Raw genomic sequence first — 21206 nt, 5'->3', positions numbered from 1 at the left:
CTTTGGAGTGACCCGAAGTTCTCACAGAGATGGAAGGTACTTCCAAGCTTCCAGTCCTGTTCTGTCACCCCCTCACCCAAGGATTACCCGTGTACTCTGCCTGCACCCCCAGACCTACGAGACTCCCAGCAATCCCAGGGGCCTGTAAATGGGCCCCCAAACAATTCAGTAGAATATGTAGCCAGGTGTTCTGTTTCAAGTCCATCCCTTGGAGACACTCTTGGCTCAGGACTGCCTTGAGACTCAAGGTTGGAAGGCATCCCAGGGTGGAAGGAAAAGGTAAGCAGGTTTTCAAGAGAAAAGTGCCATTCCTTAGAAGCACAACTTTTCTACAGCCAAGAAGGTTGTAAGTGGAGTCTTCCTCCCCAGGGCCATCTCACCTGGGAGGACAAAGGCCCGGCTGCAGACCCTCCTCTGGCTGGGGCGATCTCAGGGGAGGGGATGGAAAAGGAGCAAAGAGCCCCCCCCCCGCAGATGGAGGTCCACGCCTGTGGCCTCTCCCTGGAGATGCGGTCCCCAGGAGCCCCTCAAGGGAGGCAAGGGGGCTCCGACTCCGCTCCCAGCCCCTCTCCCAAAGCTCCAGTTGTTGCCCGGAAAACTTTAATGCCTCCGGAACTCCTGCTTGGAAGTCCTCCTCCCCTATTCCCCCCCCCCATCCGGAAAAGAGGAGAAAGTTCCTGCACAGCCGGTCCGAGTCCCGCGTCCGGAAAGGCCGCTGCTCCTGGGCCCCTCTAAGGCGGGGGGAGCTCAGCGGCCGAGAAGCTCCTTCCGAGCAGCCCCGGATCGCGCTGGTCCCGCGGATGGCCCCCCGCTCCCTCCTCTCGGCCGGCGCCCCTTACCCGTCCGGGCGCTCATCGGGCCGGGCTGCGCGTCCCCGGGAGGAAGGCGGACGAGGGCCGGGCCGGGCCGGGCCGCCCTGGCCGGAGGAAGGGCGGGAAGTGCGGCGCCGAAGGGGCCGCCTCCAACTTTTTGGACTCTGGCCGACCGGGAAGCGGCCGCAGGAAGCGGTTTCCAGACGCTCGGCAGCCGCTCCCCCTCTCGATCCTGAGGACTAGAAACGCCGCACTCCGGCCGCGGGCGACAACAGTCCCGGGAGGGATTAGACCCCTAAAGCCGCCCGAAGCCCCGGAGGAGGTCTAAACTGCGCCCCCTCGTGCGAGCATCTCTTGGGAGGGTCGCCCAAACTTTTCCCTTTGGCGAGTTCGGCTTCCTTCAGGTCTCCCGGCGGCGGCTCGAGCCCCCTCCCCCGGAATCAACAGCTGGCTTGCCAGCATTCCTCACGTGTCTTAGCGCGGGCGGAGACACGGGTTTTGGCTCTCCACGAGAACGGCTTTTAGAGTGAAGCTGCGTAACCGAAGGGCAGCTGTCTGGCTCCCGGGTGCACCGTTTCCAAAACTGGATGTTGTAGGAGAGCGCCCGGGGTTCGCCGCTTAGAAAGTTTGGAATGGCGGCAGATTTTTCTCCGCTTCCTCTAACTCCTCGGCTGAGCTTGGACTCAACTTTCTGGCTGTTTGCGGGTGAGAAGAACCGGTGTCTGCGAAGGGCGGAGGTGCGGTAGCTGCTGTGGGAATTTATGCTCTCACATTCAGAGGAACCCCTAATTGCCAGCTGGTGAAAAGATGGACTCGTGGACTTCCAGAATTCCCCAGCCAGCATAGTCCACAAGTCTCCCAAGTTGCCAGGTTTGGAGAGCCTGGTGCACCCCCCCCCCCCCACCGTGCTGTGCTGAACCAGCAGGACTTCTGGAGGGAGATTGGCCCAGCAGCCTGGCCCGGGAGAAGGGGCAGCAGCCAATCATGCAGCCAGTTAGACGTAGGAAAGAGTCGTGTTTGGAAGGGTTATGATGGTTATGTCAATTAAGCCAGTTTTCTGGGCTTCTTGAAAACAGAAATTAGCTAACCACAGGGTTTGTCTATCATACGCAGGATGCTATCTAAATAGGGTTACAATGAAACAAGCTTTAGATTCAGTTCAGCCTTTGAGGAATCAAATTGTGACTTAAGGCACTAGTCTGGTGATTTGGGTAAAGCAGTCTGGGGCTTTCCCAACAGAAATTGACCAGAAACCCAGTCCAGCCTCATCCTCTCCACGATCAGAATTTTCTGTCCATAAGAGAAAGTGGCCCGGGACATCAGCTCCATCAGAAGTTCATTGTGGGAGGCTGCCAAAGTCTCGGGCTGCCTTTCCCCCCCAAAGGGGCTCTTGACGTGCAGCCCCCGCTCGGCCTCTGGGGCTGCCAGGAAGGGCCGAGTCACTGGGCACAGCAGCCCAGCTCTCTTCTCTAGGAATAAACTCCTTGCAGGAGCAGGAAGGAATCTCATGGGGGGGGGCAGAAGAGGCCTGTTCATTCCTTCAGAGTCCCCCTGCCCCCAAATTAAATTACGCCAGAGTCCTGCGTTACTGAGCGTCAACAGACCAAACATTTGGAATTTGTGGCAGGACAGTTTGCTGTGAGTCAGGAGCTTCAGGGGTTCTGCAGCACCCGAAGGGCCACGAGCCCCCCCAAGACACAGAGGGACTCACTTAGCTGCCCTCCCCAACGAGGGGCTACCTGAGATAAAAGAAATCAGGCCAGGCTCTTTGTCAAACATTTATATTTATAGCAAAAATAGGCTTTTCTCTCTTCCCCACCCCCCAAAACATTTACACAGTAAACAAGTCAGCTGCTGCCATAGTCCCACACCGGGTCCCCCCCCTTCCCAGTCTCCTTTGCCAGTTGCCCACTTCTCAGCCATCGACCGCAGCCCCCCTCCTGTGGCAGAGTTATTCCGCCATCTGCCAGGCGGAGTCATCGCTGCAGGATGGCCCCATCAACGAGAGCCCAGTATCCAAACTCAGTCCTTGGATCAAGAGAAGTGAAACACCCCCCCCCCCTCCTGAATAGCCACAGGAGGGGGGAATGCCAGGAGAAAAGCCAAGGCCGGCTGGGTATCTGCACTGTGTGGAGGGGAAGCACAATCTGAAGGGGGGGTGTCAGTCAAGGGCCACAGTGTGGAAGACAGCTGCGAGGGAGGGCAGCACATTTGCAAGTGGGGGGGGGACTTTGGATATGAGGATGGAAGCAGGATAAGAGCCCTGTCTGGCAGGGGGGATCAAATTTGGCTTCCGAGGATCATTTGGATGAAAAGTAGGGGGTGGACTGTCACTAGAAGAAGTGCTAGGGAGCCTTCCTTTTTGTTGCCCCCCACCCCTAGTGCAAGATGAGGCCAGCAGAAAGTGGCCCTCTTCTCTCTCCAGAAACCCCAGTCCAAGATGGCAGCCCCCTTCCCAGCCCTCCAAGGGCAGCTGGGTGTACTCTATGAGCAGAAGAATGGCACGAGACGAGGGAGCCCCCTCCCCAATACTGTAACGGAGACTAAACATCATCCCTAGAGTTGACTGGGAGAGAAAAAGGAATGATGGCCTTCCCTCACCTCAGGAACATGGAAGCCACGTCCCTGTGGCTCCCTTCTGTCCACGAGACTCACGGCACCCCCAGCTGCCCTCCAGTCTGGGGCTTCTGCTGCAGGCCTGTTGTTGCCAGGCCCGGCTTTTCACATCTTGAAGGGAAAGGAGAGGGTATCAAGTAAACATGGGGAGGGGCCACTGCCAGAGTGCAGCCAGCCAAGTCCAGGTGGCCCCTGTGGTCTAGGAGACCATGTAGTGCGTGATGGCACGGAGGGCGTAGAGCAGCTCTGCCTGCAGCCGGGCCTCCAGGATCAGCAGATTCACATGGACCTGCGGGAGCAAAGAGGAGACCAGCCTCAGACAGCGGAGACCCTCCACCACCCGGGCGTCTGAGAAGCTCCAGAATCCAAACATGACTTGGCTGAGGGGGGGACACGGGCGGGGCAGTCCTCTGACACAGGCAGCATCAGCAGACAGCCGGGGGTGGAGCAAAATGTATGGCTGAACTGTTTTAAAAAATGGTACGGTCAAAGTCTTTTAAGATGCTGCTACTGCTGCTGCTGCTGGAAGGACAGCCCAGCAGCATCAGCACAAGGCCCGAGGCAGCCCCGGCGAATATTCCACCACCGGTCTGGACCTTGTTCAAGCCATCCGTGCTGCCAAGGACAGCCACAAGCTTATTCTCTCTTGCCTCTGCTGAATGTCCCCGCATCAAAACTGACTGGATAATTCTGTCTCTCTCTTCTGCTCCATATACACCACCCACCTTTTCACTGTGCTTGAACTGTTTCCAGAAGCGCTCAAACATCTGGGGATCCATCTTCTCTGGAGAACAAGTCACAGTTTTGATGTACAGCTTGAGGATCCGTTCCAGGAGATGGTTGACCTCTGCATAGTCATAATCATCATATCTGCAAAGGGAGAGGGAAACAGGAAGCAATCCGGATTTAGCACCAAAGGAGACCCCCAATTCATCTTGAACAAGGCTAGTTGGTAGAAGGTCCTGACAGACCAGGAATTCTCAGGCCAATTTTTAAAAGGTAATAGCAAAACGTTTACAAAGAACAGAGAGAAAATTCTATCCAAGTCCCTCGTCTCCGTTAAGCCGCCCAACGTTTTATCCTCTAAACCTGCCTCCCTGCCTTGAGTAAGCAAATTGCAGAAAGATTCCGCTGCGCCAGTTTGGCCCTGCAAGGGGGTCCCAGAAGTGGGGGAAGAGGAGCACCTGATGCCAAACATGCAGTGGACGTAATTCCAGAGGCCCCGCTTGAAGGTGGCGTGCTCACAGCCCTGCCGCTTGGCCATCGAGCAGCTGTGAAGACTGTCGACCGTACGGAACTTTTCATCCAGCAGATGCCCAATGTCGGAATACAACCGATTCACCAGCGAGAAGCCATGGTCTTCCCAGGAATAGTCCTGCCCGGATCAGAAAGAGGGTGGCTGGTGAGGGAACACTAAAGGGGGCGAGGTCAGCAGCCCCCCACCCCACCCCAGGCAAAGGGAAGGCAGAAGGCCAGCCAGGATCCTGGGGACTGCCAGGTTTGTTCCACCTGCACACGGAAGATCTGGGGCTGGTCCTCGTTGCACTGTGCAAACTCCTGGTAGCCAAAGCTGGGATCCAGGACATAGCAGGACAGGTCTGCGGCCCCCGAGAATTCCCCATCGAACCCTAGAAGACAGGCCCGTTCAGCAAAGGGAGGAGGCGGAAAGGGAGGCCTACAGGCAAGCAGGAGGGGAGATGGCATCCCAGCTGCTCTCAAGGGCCTCCACCTGACCCTCAGTGCTGGGACTCAGTGAGCTTTCCAACCCTACCAGGAGGCCCCAGGACGCTCCGGGCAAGGCCCTCCACCGTCTCTCTTCCAGGGAGGGTGGCAGGCAGCCTTACCTTCTTCCCGCTGGGCAGGCAGCCGCAGCTCCTCCCGAGCCTCACTGCCCACCTGCAGCCGGTGGACACGCTCCCGAAGAGACTCCAGCTCCACGCAGGAATCCAAGGACTGCAGAGGGGGAGGAATGCAACTGAGAGGCCCTTCCTCTGGGTCTAGAAAGAGCACCCCATGCCCTGCCACTGGGGCCTGGTACCCTATACCCGCGCCCACCATGCCCCCCCTTCCAGGACCACCAAGAAGCCGAGGCACGCACCCGTTTGCGGTTCAGGTGCAGCAGCTCCTGGCTGCAGCCGTTGCCCACATCACAGAAGCAGATGCTCCCCGGGAGGCCCAGCTTCAGGGAGGCCCGTCCCTCCGGGCCGAGGTCCTGCTCACAACCACAGCCAAAAGCAAAGCTGGCCAGGGCGTGGTAGTGGGCAAGAAGCACAACTGCGTGGACCAGTTCGGCCAGGGACCAGCTCTGCTCACTGATCTTCAGCAGCTTCTGCAAGGGGTGGACCGAAAAGAAGCAAGCTATGACTCCCCCCCCATAGCGCCCCTCTCTCTCCATCAGCCTTTATACTTGCTTCATGGTGCAAGTGGCCCCAGGCAGGAGCCCCAGTTGCCGAGGAGCCCCAGACGAGGGGCAGCTCTTCCTGGGGGCAGCCAACCAATCAGAAGCCAGGAAGGAATGCTGGCTTCCGAAACCACGGCGGTGCATCTTGCTGGGATTAAGCTTCAGCCCAGGCCTGCTCTCCCCACCGCCCCTGACCCAAGGAAGAGCCTCAGTGGCACCTCCAGAGGGGCCATGGGCCGAGATGCAGAAGGACACCAGGAACCTCTGAGCTCCTGCCAGTGGACCACTGCCCAGGGGTTGAAGGTACCAAGTGGGTAGAAACTCTGCAACTGCAGCACCTTCATATACCCCCCTCCTGAAGGACTTATTCTGCAGGCTTATTTTGGTGGGGGGAGGGCAGGAAGGACCATCTGCTGATCCCAAGGAAGCCGTTTGGGATGGAAGGCGCTGGGGTCTGGGAGAGGGTCCTTTGCAGGTCACAGATGGGGTGGGAGAGAGAGGGGAGCTACTTATGCTCCTCCCACTCATCAGCTACACCTCAGGGGAGGGGGGCAGGCACGGTGGGCCCAGCATCCAAACTGTCACAGGGAACGTTGCGCTCTCCCTTCCCAGGGCCCCAGGTGTACCCCTCCCCGGTCCAGTCTGCTACCTCAATGTGCTCCTTGCAAACCAGCCAGGGCCGGTGGGCCAAGACCTTGTTGATCTCACTGAGCCGGCGGAGTTTGGGGGGGATGCAGTCCAGCCCTCTCAGCCACAGGGGGTCGCCGCCCACCCGTAGGAACTGCAGCACATGGAGATTCACCAAGTAGCGACATCGATGTCGAGCAGCGGCCTTCAAGAGACACGCAAGGCACTAAGATCAGTAGGGAAGGCGCCCCCCAGGCCAGAGACCTTGCTCAGTGTGGTCCCATCCTGCCCCTGGGAGTCAGAAGCCCACCCAGCGCCCCCCAACTAAGTCCACCTCCTCCTGATCCCTTGCCTGGCATAGTCTCCATCTGCTTTTGCGTGGGGGGGGGATAAAACTCTGTAGGTTATCTTCAAGGGTCCCACAGTGGACAAGGGCCAGCCTCTCCCCTTGAGATGGATTGATCAGAGTCGACATCGTTTCACAAACCAGCTGCAGCTCCCAAACATCCCTTGTTCAGTTTTGAGTGGCAAGGGGGTCAAGAAAGGGGGGTGGGGAGCTCAGCAGAGAAGCAAGCAAATGAAATGGCAAGCAGGCAACCTCAGCCCAAGCCCAGCAGGTTCTGGTGAGGCTCTTGCTGCTCGCCGGGATGGGCCCCAAGACGCCGAGGCGCAGGGCTCTCTGGCCAGGCTCTCACCATGATGGCGATGAAGTGGCGGCAGTCGAAGGGCAGCGGCCCGTCCATGTGCAGCAGGTAATGCTGGAGGCGGAGGAAGCTGTCCAAGTAGTGTGGGTGGTAGCCCATCTGCTGGGCGATGGCCTCGATCCGCCCCCTGCTGGCCAAGGCCTTCACAAAGAGCAGCTGGGGGGGCCTCTCCTTGTCACTGGTGCTCATCTTGCTCAGCTGGACAGGGAAGGGCAGAAAGAGCAGAGACCATGGGGCAAAGGCCCGCCAGACATTGTGCAATGGGGGCGGGGGCTGCAGCAGGGGAGGGCTAGAAGAAGAGCCCGGGCAATTCTCTGCAATTGGCAAAGTCCCCGTCCTTGAGTACCAAAAGCATCAGAGGCTGCCAAGGGCACGGAAGAAACACCTGGCTGGGCAGAGCAGGGTGGGGGCTGCGCCTTTGTGCTCAAGGCGTATTTTTGGCCAGAATATCCTGGGGAGGAGTCACATCTGGAACCAAGGGAAAGCAGGGCATGCAACTGGTACACGTCAGGCATTGCGGTAAGTTCTCACGCCTGCTTTGGTGAGAGACATGCAGCCCTCCACCTGAATTTTAAAATCCCGGGTAAGCCTCTGTCACCAGAGGTAAATTTCCCCAATCACGGTCTCTGCACGCTTTGCATGATGAAAGCTTCTCCCTGTCATGTCTTCACACACCCCCAGGGATTTTTTTAGAGCCCACGCTCAAGATATATCCAGAGCAAATGTTGCTGGCCCTTAAAGTCTCCTTTCTGAAATCTGCAGCTGAATCCCCTTCCCCAGGTGGGCCACAGTCAGGGCAGGACCTGCCTGACGGAAATCCTCTCCCCTGGTGACCAGCCTCTTCCCCACGAGGAAAGCAAGGGGTCTCCTGGGAGGAGGGAGCAGCTCAGAGGAAGCAAGGGGTCTCTAGGCTCCACATCCCTCATCTTTCCAGCAAAGGGCCCTTTCAGGCAGGGGCACGGCAGAGAGTCCCCAGCCCAAGATAAGCCTGTTCACCAGTGCAGAACAGCAAGCCTCCTCCAGGCCCAGTGTAACCACCAGGGTGGCTTCATCAAGAGCCTCCAGGATCCGGCAAAGATGCAGGGACCATCCCAGGGGCCAAGTGGCTGGGGGGAGGGGGAGATGGAGGGGGAAATTCCTCCCCTGCCAGAGGCCAGCATAGCTGCCTTTCCAGGAAGACCCCAGAGCTGAAATTAAAGCAGCCTCAGCAAAGGGGAGGTGGAACCCCAAGAAGCATCCCCAGAACTGAGGATCCCCACCAGACCTCCCAAGGGACCTGGCCAGTGTCCGGCCTCCGCAAAAACAAAGGACGACAGGGGAGGCAGTGGGGGAAATCCCATTCGCAGGCCTACTCCCCAAGCAAAAGCAGAGGCACCATTGTAGTGCCAGTTTGAAGACCAAGAGACAAGGGGGGGCTCCACCACTTACAAGCATCCTCCCCCCCCCTTAAGGAAATCTTCAGGAGCTCCTCCAGAGCCTCTCTCCTCCTTTCAGGACGGGCACTCACCAACATTTTGGAAGAGGCCCAAAAGACAGATTTGGGAGGACTGACCCCGCTTTTCTACCCACCTCTGCAACTGACACTGTTGGGGGGGCTGAACCAGAGAGCCGCATCCCCCAACAGCCCCATCCCGCAGAGGCTGCAGGGGGAAGGAGACAAGGGCAGGATGAGCAAAACAAAGGAAGGGGCCCGGGCCCTCGAGGCAGCAACAGATTGGGACAAGGCACGCGGGGGGGGGCAGCTTTTGCTGAAGCAGCCCAGCTCCCAGTGAAAGCGAAGGCTTGGCCCCCTCCCCCAAACGGGAAGGAGCGTCCCTCCGCCAGTCTAACCGGAGAGAACTGGAGGAACACGCCCCCCTGCCCACGGAGCAGCGGCGGCGGCGGCGGCGGCAACAGCTGGATCGGTTCGGTCACCCTTCCCTCCGCGGTCCCGGTCCATTGTCTCTCCCGGCCGGTCCCAGTTGCGGCCGCCAGAGCTGCCGCGCCCCCTGCCGGCGCGACCGCCGAACGGCAAGAAGAGAAGGAGAAAAACAAGTTTGATTGGCAGCGCGGGCGGGGGGGGCAGGCCGGTCCAGCGGCGGTTCGGGCTGGGAGCGCTCGCATCCCCGCCGCCGCCGCCGCCCGGCAGGACCAGCTGGGTCGGGGCGAGGGCGAGCGGCGCCGCCGGGAGGGAGAGGCGGGCAAGGTCGCCCCTGCCGCCGCGGGCACCCCTCGCCTCTGCCCGCCCCCCGGCCGGAGAGCCCTGGGCGCTGCCGGGCCGCCGCGGACGGGCCCGCGCTGGGGGGAACCGGCGCCCCTCGCCCGCTCGCGGCCGGCTCCCTTACCTGCAGCCTCTGGCGCGGCTTTCCGCGGGGGGGCTCCGCGCTCGGGGGGCGGAGGATCATTTTCGCCGCCGCCGGACTCGCAGCCGCCACCGACGGGAGGCCGGAGGCGCGGACAGCCCAGCCGGAGTCGGGGCGCGAGGGGGCGTGCCCACCGCCCGGCGCCGTTCGTACACCGCAGCGGGGGCGGGGCCGGCCGGCCTGCTGGCCAATCGCGCGCGGCGGGCGGGCCCGGCGGCTGTCGGGGGGCGAGGCCTCGTGAGGCCCAGTGGAAAATTCCCTGCCCGTCAAGCGCCCGGGCCCCGCCCCCTGAGAGCAAAGGGGCGTGGCCACGGATCCAACGTGGTGTCCCTTGACAGCTCTTAAAGGAGCCGCGTCCTGTTTTCGAGCGGAGCCCGCGGAGGTCGGTCCGGCTGAAAAAAGGCTCGGACGAAGCCCCCTATAATTTTGCAGAAAACCATTCGGATTCTTTCGCCAGAGGTTTCCTTCCGAGGTCAGGCGTGAAACATCCACTTGCTTATGGGTTACAGCGTAGATCGCAAAGTTAATAACGCACAGCCGGTTGGTAAAAAGACTCCTAAGCGCCCCGTTTCCGGACTTCAGCCTGGGAAGCGACTCTAAATATCCATTCAGTATTTATCTGAAGCGCCTTATTCGTTTATCGGGATTCACCCAGTTATCAGCGTGAGCGCCGTCCTGACAAGCCGACCCGGCGTCTGCCCGTGCCCAGCCCGGCTTTGCCAAAAGGAGCCAAGCGGTAGTCCGCCTGCGCCGTGGCTTCTGGAGCAGGAGACCCCTAAGCGTTTCCCTGCCCCTGGGCACCCTTGGAACGAACGCCGGACCAGCCTCCCCAGGACAACTCCGGGCACTCTAGCGCAGTCGTGAGCTCAGGCGCAGGGGAGGCCCCCAAAAGGGAGCTCCGGTGTTTGATATGTTCAAAGGGATTGCTTTTTAAAAATGTACCTCCAGGGGTTCTTCCTGCTCTCTGGGGTGCCCTCTTCCACCCCTACTTTTCCTGGCTTTTGACTTCCAGACCTGGGATCAGGTAGGCGAGAGACGAACACACACACCCTGGTGTACCTCTGGCTTTGCCAAGTTTCAAGGGGCTACCCAGAGCTCATCACTCCTAGCTGTGGAGGCATTCCCTTGGCCCTCTGCAGCGCTGCCAAAGCAGCCGGGCTGGTCCGTGGGCATCCCTCAAGGCAAGAAGCCAGCCGCCCGCCAATGTCCACCTTGTCTCCCCCCCCCCGCCCCCGCACTGCTCCTGGAGCCAGGGGCCTGCAAATCCCGTTTCTGCTGCAGCTTCTCTTCAGAACCTCCAATCAGGAGCCTCCCTGGTGACATCAGCCTCGAAAGGACCTCATCGCCGTCATCATCACCCGTCCCGAATGTGAAACAGACCGGCAGACAATGCAGCTGGAAGCCCTCCCGGCTCCTCGGCAGGGCATCGGCTCCGGAGGAAAGATGGGAATGGGGCTGGGGAGTCAGGGCCAGAGGCACTTTTATTGGGGCGCAATGTCACTCCCATGGGTGCAGCGGAGGGCCTGCTGGAGGCCGGAGCTCCCCCGGGACCTCTTTCCAGGGTCAGCGGTGCTTCTCCTTCTCCTTCTCCTTCCGGATGGCCTCCAGTCTCGCCTTGGTGGCAGCGGCCGTTTTGCGTGGCAAGCCCTCCTCGTCTAGACCGCTGGCCATGCTCCCTCCGGGCTTCCCAGAGCTTTTTCCCTGAAGGGGGAGGCAGCACAGATCACCGGGGCTTCTCGTAAGGCGCGGGGCGGAGAGCCCAACGGCCAGCAGCAGCAATGGGGGCAGTGTGGTGCCCAGAGCTCCCTCCTCCCTGGCTGCTGTTCGGCAGCGCAGAGGAAGGAAGGAAAGTAGAGGGAGGCTGAGTCCTGGAGCCATCACGAAAGGGGGTCCCGGGGGTCTGGCTGAGAACAAGAGGGGAGGCTTACCACCACCTGATTGGCCATGTAGGAGAGGAGCGCTTCCATGGTTGGGGGCTTCTTCCCATCCTGGTTCTTGAGCATTTTCAGGCGGCTTTTTTCAAGAAACTCACACTGGTTGCGAAGAGAATCTAAAGGGGAGGAGAGGCTCTGTGGCTCTGCTGGCGTTGCCAGGGGAGGCAGAGGTGACCAGGCAGGTCATTCAGACCTTCCATGATTCAGGAGGGCTGGGAGGAGAGGAAGGAGGCCAAGGGGGATGGCATCGCTCCCACTTACCACCTTCACTTACCCACTCCAAGGTCCCTTGGATCCAGAGCTGTTAGCCAACGTCCTGACACCTCTCTCCCCCTTCTAGCAACCCCCATGCCAGCCAAGGTGCCAATGTCAGGGGGAGCAGCAGTGCCTCCCCTTTATTTGGGGGGAGAGATCTGTCAGATTCATATTGATCAGACCACCCCCTTCTCTCACACCTGGCAGCTCTCCCCAGTTCTGCCCACCCTCCCAACCACTCCCACAGGTGTCTCTCGGGAGGAAAAAGCTTCCGGAGACCCACCCTGTGCCAAGGTTCCCTACCCAGCAAATCCTGCGGAGGAGACTTGACGAGAGGGTGGAAGGCTCGATAGCTGTGTTCATTTTTGGTCCCTGCAGTGAAGAAAAGCCCACATTAGGTGCTGCGATCCTAGCAAAGCTTTGGGAGATGAGCTGTGAATGCTTTGGCCTGCAAAGATGCCAGGGCACAATGGCTGGGTATAAATGCCCAACACTTAGATGGTGCAAGTTGCAATCGGGCACGGTCCAAACATCACCCCCCAAACTGTGGCATAAAGCATCTGGCTAGCATGCAGACAGCCACTCGGGCCCAAATAATGGTCTGCTAACGGGGGAAGGAAGGAGAGGCCTCTTCTGTGGACTCTGGTGGAAGCCACCCTGAGACAGGCGGTGGTTGGAAGGTTCCACTCAGGTAGTTGCTCAACTCGAGGCAGCAGTGGGGAAGACCTCGGAAAGATATCTGCCCCCACCCCCCAGAAAGAGGGCATCCACCTCCGACTGACTTTCCGAAACGTTTGGAGCCAAAGCAGGACTGGGACTCTGGGGTGGGCTGCTCCCTGCATGCACCCACCTGTGGTGCCACGCTCCACTTTGCAAACGTAGTAGGTGCCCCGTGCAGTGAGGAACTTGCTGGCATTGTCTTCTGGGAACTTGACCAAGAAAATCAGCTTCAGGGTCCCATTCTCTTCACACAGGTCGATGGAGTCTGAGAAGAAACTGCAGAAGTTGGCAAGCAGGATTTCCCCCCCACCCCAAAGAATGAATGACTTTGTCCCTCACTCATCCTTCCTTAGATCGTTCAGGGCTTCGGCTTTGCAGGGGAAGAGCAGAGCACCTCATCCTTACCTCCAGATTCACCTGATGGTTTTGCCCAGCAGGAGGAGGCCGTGCAGCCCCTCCCTTTGTGGGTTTATCCAAGCATTGGATTGATGAGCCTGAAGACCTGACCCTTGGGTACCAGGCCGGGAAGTTCGGTGAATTGTCACCTGCGAACTATTGTGCTATGGATGTTGGGTGTGTTTCTATGGATCTATTCTCATCACTGATGTATTTTTCAGTTGTTTTTAACATCAAACTGCCCAGACAAATTGAGTGAGCAAATGAACAAATGAATGAGGTTGTGTGCATGGAGGCCCCATCTGGCTTTGGGTGCAGAGCTTTCATCTGACCAGAATCCACATCTCAACGCTATTGTTCTAGCAGGCCTGAAATATCACTTCCTCTCCGTTTCTGAAGTCATCTTCTTCCAGGCCCACCTCAAAGCCCTGAACTCTTATCCAAAAGCTACGGGCCTTCCTTCCAGAATCCGTTTCTTCCCAATTGGTAGCGGTGACCATTGACCTACCAGGCAAGGAGTAAATGCCCTGAGACAATCACCACCCATGAGATTCCATCAAGGCTTACCTGAACTGCGTATGGTGGAGCCACGTTCCAGTCCAGCAGACACCAAGCCTGACCACCAGCCACGCTCCCTCCTGACTCGCTTCCTTGTCCTTGCCAGTGTCCCAATGATGAGGCACTCCCCTCCCTTGGCCCTGAACAGCCCAGGTCCTTCTCACCTGTCCTGTGCAATCCCACCTTATCACGCAGGTAATGGGTTAGAAGCATAATGGAGCAATTGATGTTGGCCAGGAACTGCCGGTTGTCTGAAAGGAGAGGAGCTGCGGTCACCGCTGAGCAATGCAACATTTTCCCACTGCAGAACGGTGGCTTCTCCTGCCCTGTCCTGGGGAACATCAGCTCTGGGCCTGACTGGCCACCTGAGCGCCATCACAAGGAAGAGCAAGGTTGGAGAGGACGGACACACGACTGGAGAGGGGGAAGGAATGGCATTGCCATTCTGAGGTTGCCCGTCGAAGGCACAGCCTGGAGTCCTCCACACTTGGTGCCTGGATCTCGTGCGTGCCTGGCCCGGGCCTCCTCGTGGTCTTGCCCGTCTGGCATTGGCATCAGGGCCCAGGGAGGGGTTCCCTTGGCTGGATGCATCCAAGGTGGAAGAGCTATCATAGTTCAGGGTTGCTTGAACTGACTCGGGCCCCGAAGTTTATTTGCCCGTACAATCCGCATTCTGCCTCCAGTCTTTGGAATAACAAACACATTAATTCTGGATTAACGAGGATTGTTTGCCTCATAAAACACATTTTTAAAAGGAGCAAGAAGTGGGGGTTGCACCTGCCGTGACAATGCACGTCCCTGAGAGCATCCAGTTTCTGGGAGGAGGGCCAAATGTTTGGAGGGTCTGCTCCTGGCTCTAAGGAGTCCCAAGAGGCCCTGCCTCAGCTTCCCCTCTAGTTTGATAAAGCAGCCCATAGGGCTAGCTCTCCTGCCTGCCTCATGTCCGCTCCATGGACCCTCTCGGTCCACCTTTCCTTACCTCCATGCTTGATGATAATGAACATGCCCCAGCTGTCTTTGGCACGGCTGGCAAGTTCTCCAGGGTTGAGCAGCCTTGGGGCTTTTGTGACACGTCATAATGAATGGCTTTGTGAGGCAAGCAGACAGGCCTGGCACCCTGACCGAGGTTTCCTCAAACATAGCTTGTGGAATCAGCCATAATAGCTCAGTTTCTGCATTGCACTAAGCCATAATATGGTTTGGCTGTTTGGTGGGGAGCCCAACCAACCCACTGTAGTTTATAAACCTGGGTTGATGGCCAGGTGTGTTGGGCAAATGTAACCAACTGTAGTTGATTCAATAAATAATAACTAAACCGGCAGTTTAATACTCTCCACAAATCAGGTCAATGAAATGCTGTCTGAGAAAGTCTGCAGCATGTTTACTGAGAACGCATTTCAGGACAAGCTTTAGCTTTGAGTGCCCCGTGAATTTTATCGATGGGAATCCTGTAATTGAGAATTTGGTGAGCAGAAGCAGCTAAGTGACCAGGGGCTCTGGATGCAACAGCTCAACCATCAAACTAGGACCAGTATTGCCAGGGGCGGGATACAACAGGAGCCCTGCAAGGCTTAGATGAAGGAGGCAAGAGACGGAATGAGCGAGGGCCTTTTTATTCGAATATAGGAAATGCACCCACTCAGTCAGCAGTAGGAAAGCAGGAGGGGTCAATGGGAAGTCAAAGCCGCCTGGGTGGGGTATCGTGGCTGAAGAAAAATCCAGCACCATACCCCACCTCCCTGCAGAAGATTACTGGCCCCGTAAGTCATGGGGAAATTCGGGAAGTAGAGGCAGAAGGGGGAAGCTCGGACAGGGATCAGCCTAGGCACCTGCAGCGCATTCTTTCAGCGGGGGCAGCTTGTGTCATTCCTTTCCTGGCTGAATTCCATCCCTTTACACACAGGTGGGGGTTGGGGGGGCCCTGGAGGCAGGGCTCCCTCCCTCCACAGGGGCTCCATGTGCAAACTCAGGTGGCGAATGCTGCAGGGCCCAGGTTGGCTTTGGGAGGAGGGTCTGGCAAAGGGTCAGGCAACTCTCCGGTCTCGATTGTGGCCTTGTTGCTTGCAGGCAGGCAGTCGCCGCTGGGCAGCAGCTCAGTGATGGAGCAGATGTTTTCATAATGGCTGGGCCTGAAGCTCTCCAGCATGTCTTTGGAGACTCCAGACCAGTCCTGGCAAAGAAAGGACAGGTTGGAAAGACACGCGTTCCCCGTCCCCCGCAAGCTAAGACTGAGGACAGACAAGCAGAGCCAAGCCTGGGCTGCAAAGAGGCCCTGGTAGGGCGCCTTCTCCCCGCCACAAAGTAGAAATCACCTGGTTTTTTCTGGGACTCTGAAGCTGACTCACGTCTCGTAGGCTTTGCCAGACTTACTGAGAAATTGCCTTGATATGCAGTGAAGAGATCCTCAAACATCCTGCTGGGTTTTGGGATTCTGGGCATCAGGACCACCCACACTCTGTTGGTGAGGAGACTGGATGGGATCCAGAGCTGTTTTACCTCCAGCCCCGCCTCAATTAGCCCACTAGACTAAGAGAAGTAATTAGAGGTGGAGGACACGGACATCTCTCTGTTAGTGGGCCGTGCTCTGGGCAAGATGCCTCAATTTCTCCCCCACGGGCCCAACCCAGCAGCCCCTCGCCCCAGGCAGAATCAGCCCCAGCCTCCCCTACAGCCCTGCTCACCTCTCCATCCGCAGCAGGCCCAACAGCAGCAGCAGCAGAACGATGGAGCCCAAAGGAATCGCAACATCTTTTAGTGAAAAGGGCAGTGAAGCGGGGGACACGTCTTCTGCAAAGGAGGAAGCCAAGTAAAGGTCTCAGACAAGGAACGTCCTCGTCTTCACACCTCGTGCCAAAGCAAGCAAATTATCTGCTCCCGGAGTTCCTCTGCCAGAGTGGCAGATCAGAAGTTCCCCCACATCATCTGAGGCTTGACCAACTTTTGACTCTCCAAGACAGTGCAGAACTTCCAAGAGGTGGGGCGGCTGGGTCCCAGCAGCACTGCGCCCATGGAAAAGAAAACCCAGTCAGGATTTGCGCATTCCCTATTTGAGTTCAGTTCCCCCGGGAGTGATGCTCCCCTCCAGCGGCCCATCAGACAGCCTATCGCCACTGGCCTCTATGCATTCAGTAACAGCCGACAGCTGGGCTAGACACGGGTGGAAGGGACTGAGGTTTTAAAGGATCTCTACAGCCCTTTGTTCTTGGCAGTTCCATCCACACTCGACCCAGCACTGTCTCTTCATCCTGTAAGAAACACACTCAGCTTCCAAGAATTTGACAGAGTCCAAATTCCATCCTCCTCTTGTGAGACATATCCCTTTAGGAAAGTGGCCAATTTTAGTCTACTAGCTTTTGTCAAAATTAAATCATTTCCATTAATATAGTTTTACATTTAAAATTTTTAGAATCTGTCAAGCATTAGCCAGCTTTTTGTGCCAGGATTTTGCATACCTGGTAATTTACTGACCCAGTTATTACTCCCCTCCAAAATCAATTTCCTAGCTTCTTGTGGACTATCACATTCACTGCTCTGAGATCTAGTGCACTAGTCCATAAGAACCATCAAGTTTCTTAATAGGTAAAATTGGAATATCATATGGGGACGTACAAGATTCCCACAAACTCTCCATGAAGTGATTAACGACTGATTTCAATCCCTTTTTCTCTTCCAAGAGAATGTTCTTTCACCCTTACTACTTCCCCAACTTTCCTTAAAGCAATTTCAATTGAAGCTATTTTCAATCCTCCTCTATTTCCAGTTCCAACTTAGACTTTTGGGTTAGTTTATTTCTCCTTTTCTTAGCGGACATAGCGCAACCCTTATTTTTCTTTGACCCAATGTAATGTCCACCCCTAGGACAGACTAAATATCCCATTTTGCCAAATTTACCCGTGTCTGAGAATTTATCTGGAAATCAGACATAATTCCCATTTCCCCATTCATGGAACATCAAGAGGGGCTTGGAATCCTATGTGACCACAAGGTTTACACCCTACCCGGAAGGCCTAGTTTCCCGCCCCCCCACACACAGAGAATCCTCTACTTGTGTCCTACCCGTTTAAATCTCTCCCTATTTGCTTTGCCCTTCCGAAATTAGTTTCTCTGTTCACAGTGTGTGCGGGGAGTTTTGCCGGGCACCCAGGTCTGCAGAGGCATAAGCAATTAGCTTCATTATTATATGCAAGCTCTTGTGGTTAGGCTGTCAGCGCAGACAGTTCCTGTTCTTCTAACCTTTGCTTTTTCTTGTTATTGTAATCTAGGCCGCATTCATTTTCCAAGTATTCACTGTTAAACTGTATTAAACATGGTCAGATGCAAAAACCACTTTGTTATTCCCTACAACCCTGAGCCCTGCTGGGGTGCAGTGAGACCCCTCGCTTTATCATACTGGCCATCTTTTATATTATAATTTCTTTGACTGTTCTGAGCTGGCGAGAGTTGTTGAGAATTGGGTAGCCCCTGGCCTGCTTTGCACACCAGCTGGAGGCTGAGATGTGCCTTTAGAGCAGAGGGCGACTTTTCAGCGGCTGTCGCCAAAGGCAGGAGAGATGCCCATGGGCTGGACATTGTTCCTACTCCCTTCTTGGCTTTGGGAGACAGAAAACCCATCCTGTCCTGCCTGCTCACCTTTTCCCCAAAAGATAGGGTTGGATTCCTCACTCCAGAGATCTGTGGTTGCACAGTTGTCGTGCAGTTTACTCTTGACATAGAAGGTGTAGTGCTTCTTAGGATCCACACTGGGAATTTGGAACTCCATGCTCTTTACCTGGTATTCCTGGAAAGCAAGACAAATGTTCAATTCCTTCCTCTAACAGAAGGGAGCCCAGCTCTAGTGCCGAAGCTTGTCCTAAGATGCCAGGAGGCCAGGGAGCTTTGGCTGCCACAGACTAGGCAGCTTCCCCGCTGGAAGAAGGAACTTTTCACTTTTAACACACGCTCTTCCTCAAGCAAGAGGGGGGCTGGGCTACGAAGTAGACAAGGACACGGCCGTTCAGCGCCACAAGGCTTCCTTTGGCACTAATTGGTTCATCCCCCCTACCCAGCCCTAATGTGGTTGGTTTCTCGGTGGCCAGATGTGAACCCAGCCACTGGGCCGTCCAGCAGCAAAACATGCCTACCATCCACTGTGTGTCCTTGTTGCTCTTGTATCTGACAGCGTTCTGCAAACACCGGGCTTTTTTGTACGGGGTGTCCCAGGTCAGGAGCAGCTGGTGGTTGCTCAGGTGGTGCAAGGTGAGGTTAAAGGGCCTGCCAGGTCTCACTAAGAGAGAATTCAGAGGGAGCCCTGAGGGCACGGGAGCTTGGCCCACTGGCCTCTTTCCCCACCGGCCAAAGCGCTTCCCTCTCAGCCACAGTACAGCTCCAGCCCAGACCAGCCGGGCAGAGCAGATCCAGAGGCCAACAGAGCCCATCAGCTCCTTAAGAACTGAGACCTTTTCTAAACAACTGCATGTTATGGGGAGGGGGGAAATGGCCCACCACAAAATCAACCCCTGAAAAGAAAGCAGAAGAATTGAGGGTTATTGTGACCATCAGCATCGGGGACCGCTGGAGCCCTCGGCCGCCTGGTGAGACAGAAAGGCGGAGACCGGATGGCGAGCCAGGTGAGGAAATGGCTGGTCCTTAAGGCAGTTAAGAGCAACAGGCCGGGTTAGCCCTGAGCCCCACTGGGGAAGCTGGGCCTCTCTGCTCCTTGGGATTCCCCATGCAGGAGATCCTCCATACCTCGGTTGTTCAGTAGGACGGCTTCGCGAACCACATCCTGATCCTGACTGTTGTTGAGGTACATTTTCAAGTAGTGGAAGGGCTCATATTCGCTCAACTGGCACGCCACGTTGAGTCCATTTATCTGTCTGTACTTCTCGCACTCTCCTGGCTGGCTGAAATTCTCAAACCTGTGCAGAGAAGGGACAGCTGCATCCTTTTTGATCAGCAGCTTCAGGTTGGAGGCGCAGGGCAGCCGAGGCCAGAGATGCCGGGAGGTCCTCCGGCTGACCCCCAGCCCTGCGACTTCATAAGGGCGCCACCAGCCCTGGCCTGCTTGATTTCAGGCAGGCGCTGTGACCTGCTTGAGGATTAGAAGGTGCCCACGGCCTTTGGCTGGGGCCGACCCTCCCTTAGCAGGAGAAGCAATTCCGTGGGAGGCTGGCCTGGCTCAACAGGGGCATGAATGCCCCGACCCTGGTACGGGAGGGAGCTCCTGGACAGCTCTACCTTGTGGCAAAGAGGTGTAGGAGGGACTGAAGCCGAGAAAGAGGGGTGCCACCCAGGGGTGAAAAAGGCGGAGGGCACCTACCAGTAGTAGAAGGAGTAGTTGTGAACCGGTTTCTGCTGTCTGCCCCACTCGCAGATCACATAATCTTCGTTGTGGCAAATGCAGTCCACTGTGGGAAGGAAGAGCGAGCATCCGCCACCTGCTCCATGCTCAGCCGAGGCCCGCTCCCACCCAAGCGGGCTGAGAACGGATCCTCCTGTAAGGGAGCCTTGCGCGGCTCCAGAGATCTCAGCCAGCTCCCTTCTGCTCCTGCTCGGACAGCCTCTTCCCCCCTTCTTTGATTTTTATTATCCATTTTCAGAGAAGACCAGTAGGCTCAGCAGTGCCCGCTGGGCCTTCCTTCAGAAGGTCCAGATTCCCCGTTTGAGAGAGAAGGTCAAGAAAGTAACCATTGGCCTGGGGCGCTAAAAGCCTGTCTCCAAAGCCGGCCCTTCCCCCGCCCCAATCCCCGTTTCTTAACAATCCCAAGGCTACTATCATTTCCAGGGTGTCAGCGGGACTGATTTAGAGACGAGCAGTCCCAAGTGAGCTAAACCATGGCTTGCTTGCTAGCTGAACTGCCACAAAGTGCCACCTGAATGCTTAGCCACAAATCATGGTTTACAGATGACAACTGCCCAACATGCAAAGCCAAGACATTCTACAGTTTAATTACAATGTCTCTTTGATCTGATGGATTTTCCTTCTTCCCTCAAGGAAAGTTCAAGGAGAATTTGGGAACGGGGATACAAGTTCTAGCACCCCTGCCCCCTCCCACACCCTCTACAGAGAGAAGCAGGCAAGGGGGCCAGTACCTTTTGCCTGCGGGCTGCCTGCCGCTTTCCCCCCAGGGGCCACCAGCAGCAGGAGGAGTCCAAGCAGGCTCCCCGGATGGTCCAAGACCCTCATTCTCCAGCACGAGGAAAGAGCTGCTGCTCCAGAAGCGCCTGTTCTGACTGCACCTCGAAGCGGTGTGGGGGTGTGCGTGTGCGTCTGTGTGTGTGTGTGATAAAACTTTATCTGTGGCTGGAACCATCACTTCCGCCGCCACCCGTTTCCTGTGGAAAGTTTCTGGCGTGAAATCCCGGGGGGTATTGGCCCGGGGGGGGGGATTTCCAGAGGTGGCTGAAACCTTTGGGGGACCCTGCCCCCAACCCAGGAGGCAGAGTCTCCATTGGAGCTCCATCCAGAGCCGGAAACCCTTGGAAGGGCTGCGAGGCAGAAGAGGGGCACGGGAGACGAAGCTGGTGTCTGTGCGTGTGGCTCAGCCTCTTCCCTGGCTGCAAAGTCACCGGACTTGGGAACTTTTAGTCGCTTTAGCAAAAAGGTCGGGAATTGTTGCGGGGCTTAGCCCGCCCTGGCGCTGGAGGGGCAGCCCTTCTCCCCCTCCCGCATCGCAGCCCGGACCAGATCCGGGGCGTCCTTGCCTGGGCAGGTCTGCACACCGCGCCGCGCCCCCTCCCCAAATGCCCCTTCGCAACCGGCCAAGTGGACCCAAAGGCCGGGACTCTCGGCTGCCTCGCGGCGCCGCCGCCGCCGGCCACGCCTGTCGGACTGCGGGGACCCGCAGTGACCGAGCTCGGCC

The 21206-nt window shown here is 57.2% G+C and overlaps 4 protein-coding genes across 14 annotated transcripts in view; all 4 read right to left on the bottom strand.

The window, feature by feature from the left end:
• The window catches only part of DLG3 (discs large MAGUK scaffold protein 3), a 38312-nt gene extending 37299 nt beyond the window's left edge, over positions 1-1013 (bottom strand). For both annotated transcript variants that reach the window (XM_083372089.1, XM_083372090.1), the window contains exon 1: positions 840-1013. In XM_083372089.1, coding sequence (XP_083228215.1) covers positions 840-855 — 16 coding nt within the window. In that variant the 5' untranslated portion in view covers positions 856-1013. The remainder of the gene's footprint in view (positions 1-839) is intronic.
• Positions 1014-2604: 1591 nt separating this feature from the next.
• Positions 2605-9857, bottom strand: LOC310645973 (sestrin-3-like). 5 transcript variants are annotated; one of them, XM_083372104.1, is made up of 10 exons: positions 9485-9857; positions 8730-8800; positions 7152-7358; positions 6479-6661; positions 5527-5757; positions 5273-5381; positions 4938-5056; positions 4613-4803; positions 4154-4298; positions 2605-3717 (listed from the first exon to the last, which is right to left on the bottom strand). In XM_083372104.1, the coding sequence occupies exons 2-10, from the start codon at positions 8772-8774 to the stop codon at positions 3628-3630; spliced, it is 1320 nt and encodes a 439-aa protein (XP_083228230.1). In that variant the 5' UTR covers positions 8775-8800; positions 9485-9857; the 3' UTR covers positions 2605-3627. The 5 variants fall into 5 exon arrangements, with proteins under 5 accessions (XP_083228230.1, XP_083228227.1, XP_083228228.1 ...); XM_083372105.1 differs by lacking the exon at positions 8730-8800 and adding an exon at positions 8991-9148 and having other exon boundaries at positions 2606-3717; positions 9485-9549; XM_083372101.1 differs by lacking the exon at positions 9485-9857 and having other exon boundaries at positions 8730-9458.
• Positions 9858-10965: 1108 nt separating this feature from the next.
• LOC310646000 (uncharacterized protein CXorf65 homolog) lies at positions 10966-15342 on the bottom strand. The gene is made up of 6 exons (XM_083372155.1): positions 15195-15342; positions 13530-13616; positions 12542-12676; positions 11995-12063; positions 11431-11552; positions 10966-11203 (listed from the first exon to the last, which is right to left on the bottom strand). The coding sequence occupies exons 2-6, from the start codon at positions 13576-13578 to the stop codon at positions 11066-11068; spliced, it is 513 nt and encodes a 170-aa protein (XP_083228281.1). The 5' UTR covers positions 13579-13616; positions 15195-15342; the 3' UTR covers positions 10966-11065.
• IL2RG (interleukin 2 receptor subunit gamma) lies at positions 14963-20732 on the bottom strand. Of its 6 annotated transcripts, none has more exons than XM_083372125.1 (8): positions 20437-20732; positions 19664-19751; positions 19093-19262; positions 18486-18628; positions 17995-18142; positions 16047-16152; positions 15678-15835; positions 14963-15535 (listed from the first exon to the last, which is right to left on the bottom strand). In XM_083372125.1, the coding sequence occupies exons 1-8, from the start codon at positions 20528-20530 to the stop codon at positions 15480-15482; spliced, it is 963 nt and encodes a 320-aa protein (XP_083228251.1). In that variant the 5' UTR covers positions 20531-20732; the 3' UTR covers positions 14963-15479. The 6 variants fall into 6 exon arrangements, with proteins under 6 accessions (XP_083228251.1, XP_083228248.1, XP_083228252.1 ...); XM_083372122.1 differs by having other exon boundaries at positions 15736-15835; XM_083372126.1 differs by having other exon boundaries at positions 15678-15820.
• Between the last annotated feature and the right edge of the window lie 474 nt (positions 20733-21206).

The sequence above is a fragment of the Vipera ursinii genome (assembly GCF_947247035.1).
Source record: "Vipera ursinii genome assembly, chromosome: 12".
Lineage (NCBI taxonomy): Eukaryota > Metazoa > Chordata > Lepidosauria > Squamata > Viperidae > Vipera > Vipera ursinii.
Note: the sequence above shows the minus strand (reverse complement) of the source record. Positions and strands in the feature narration are given on the sequence as shown.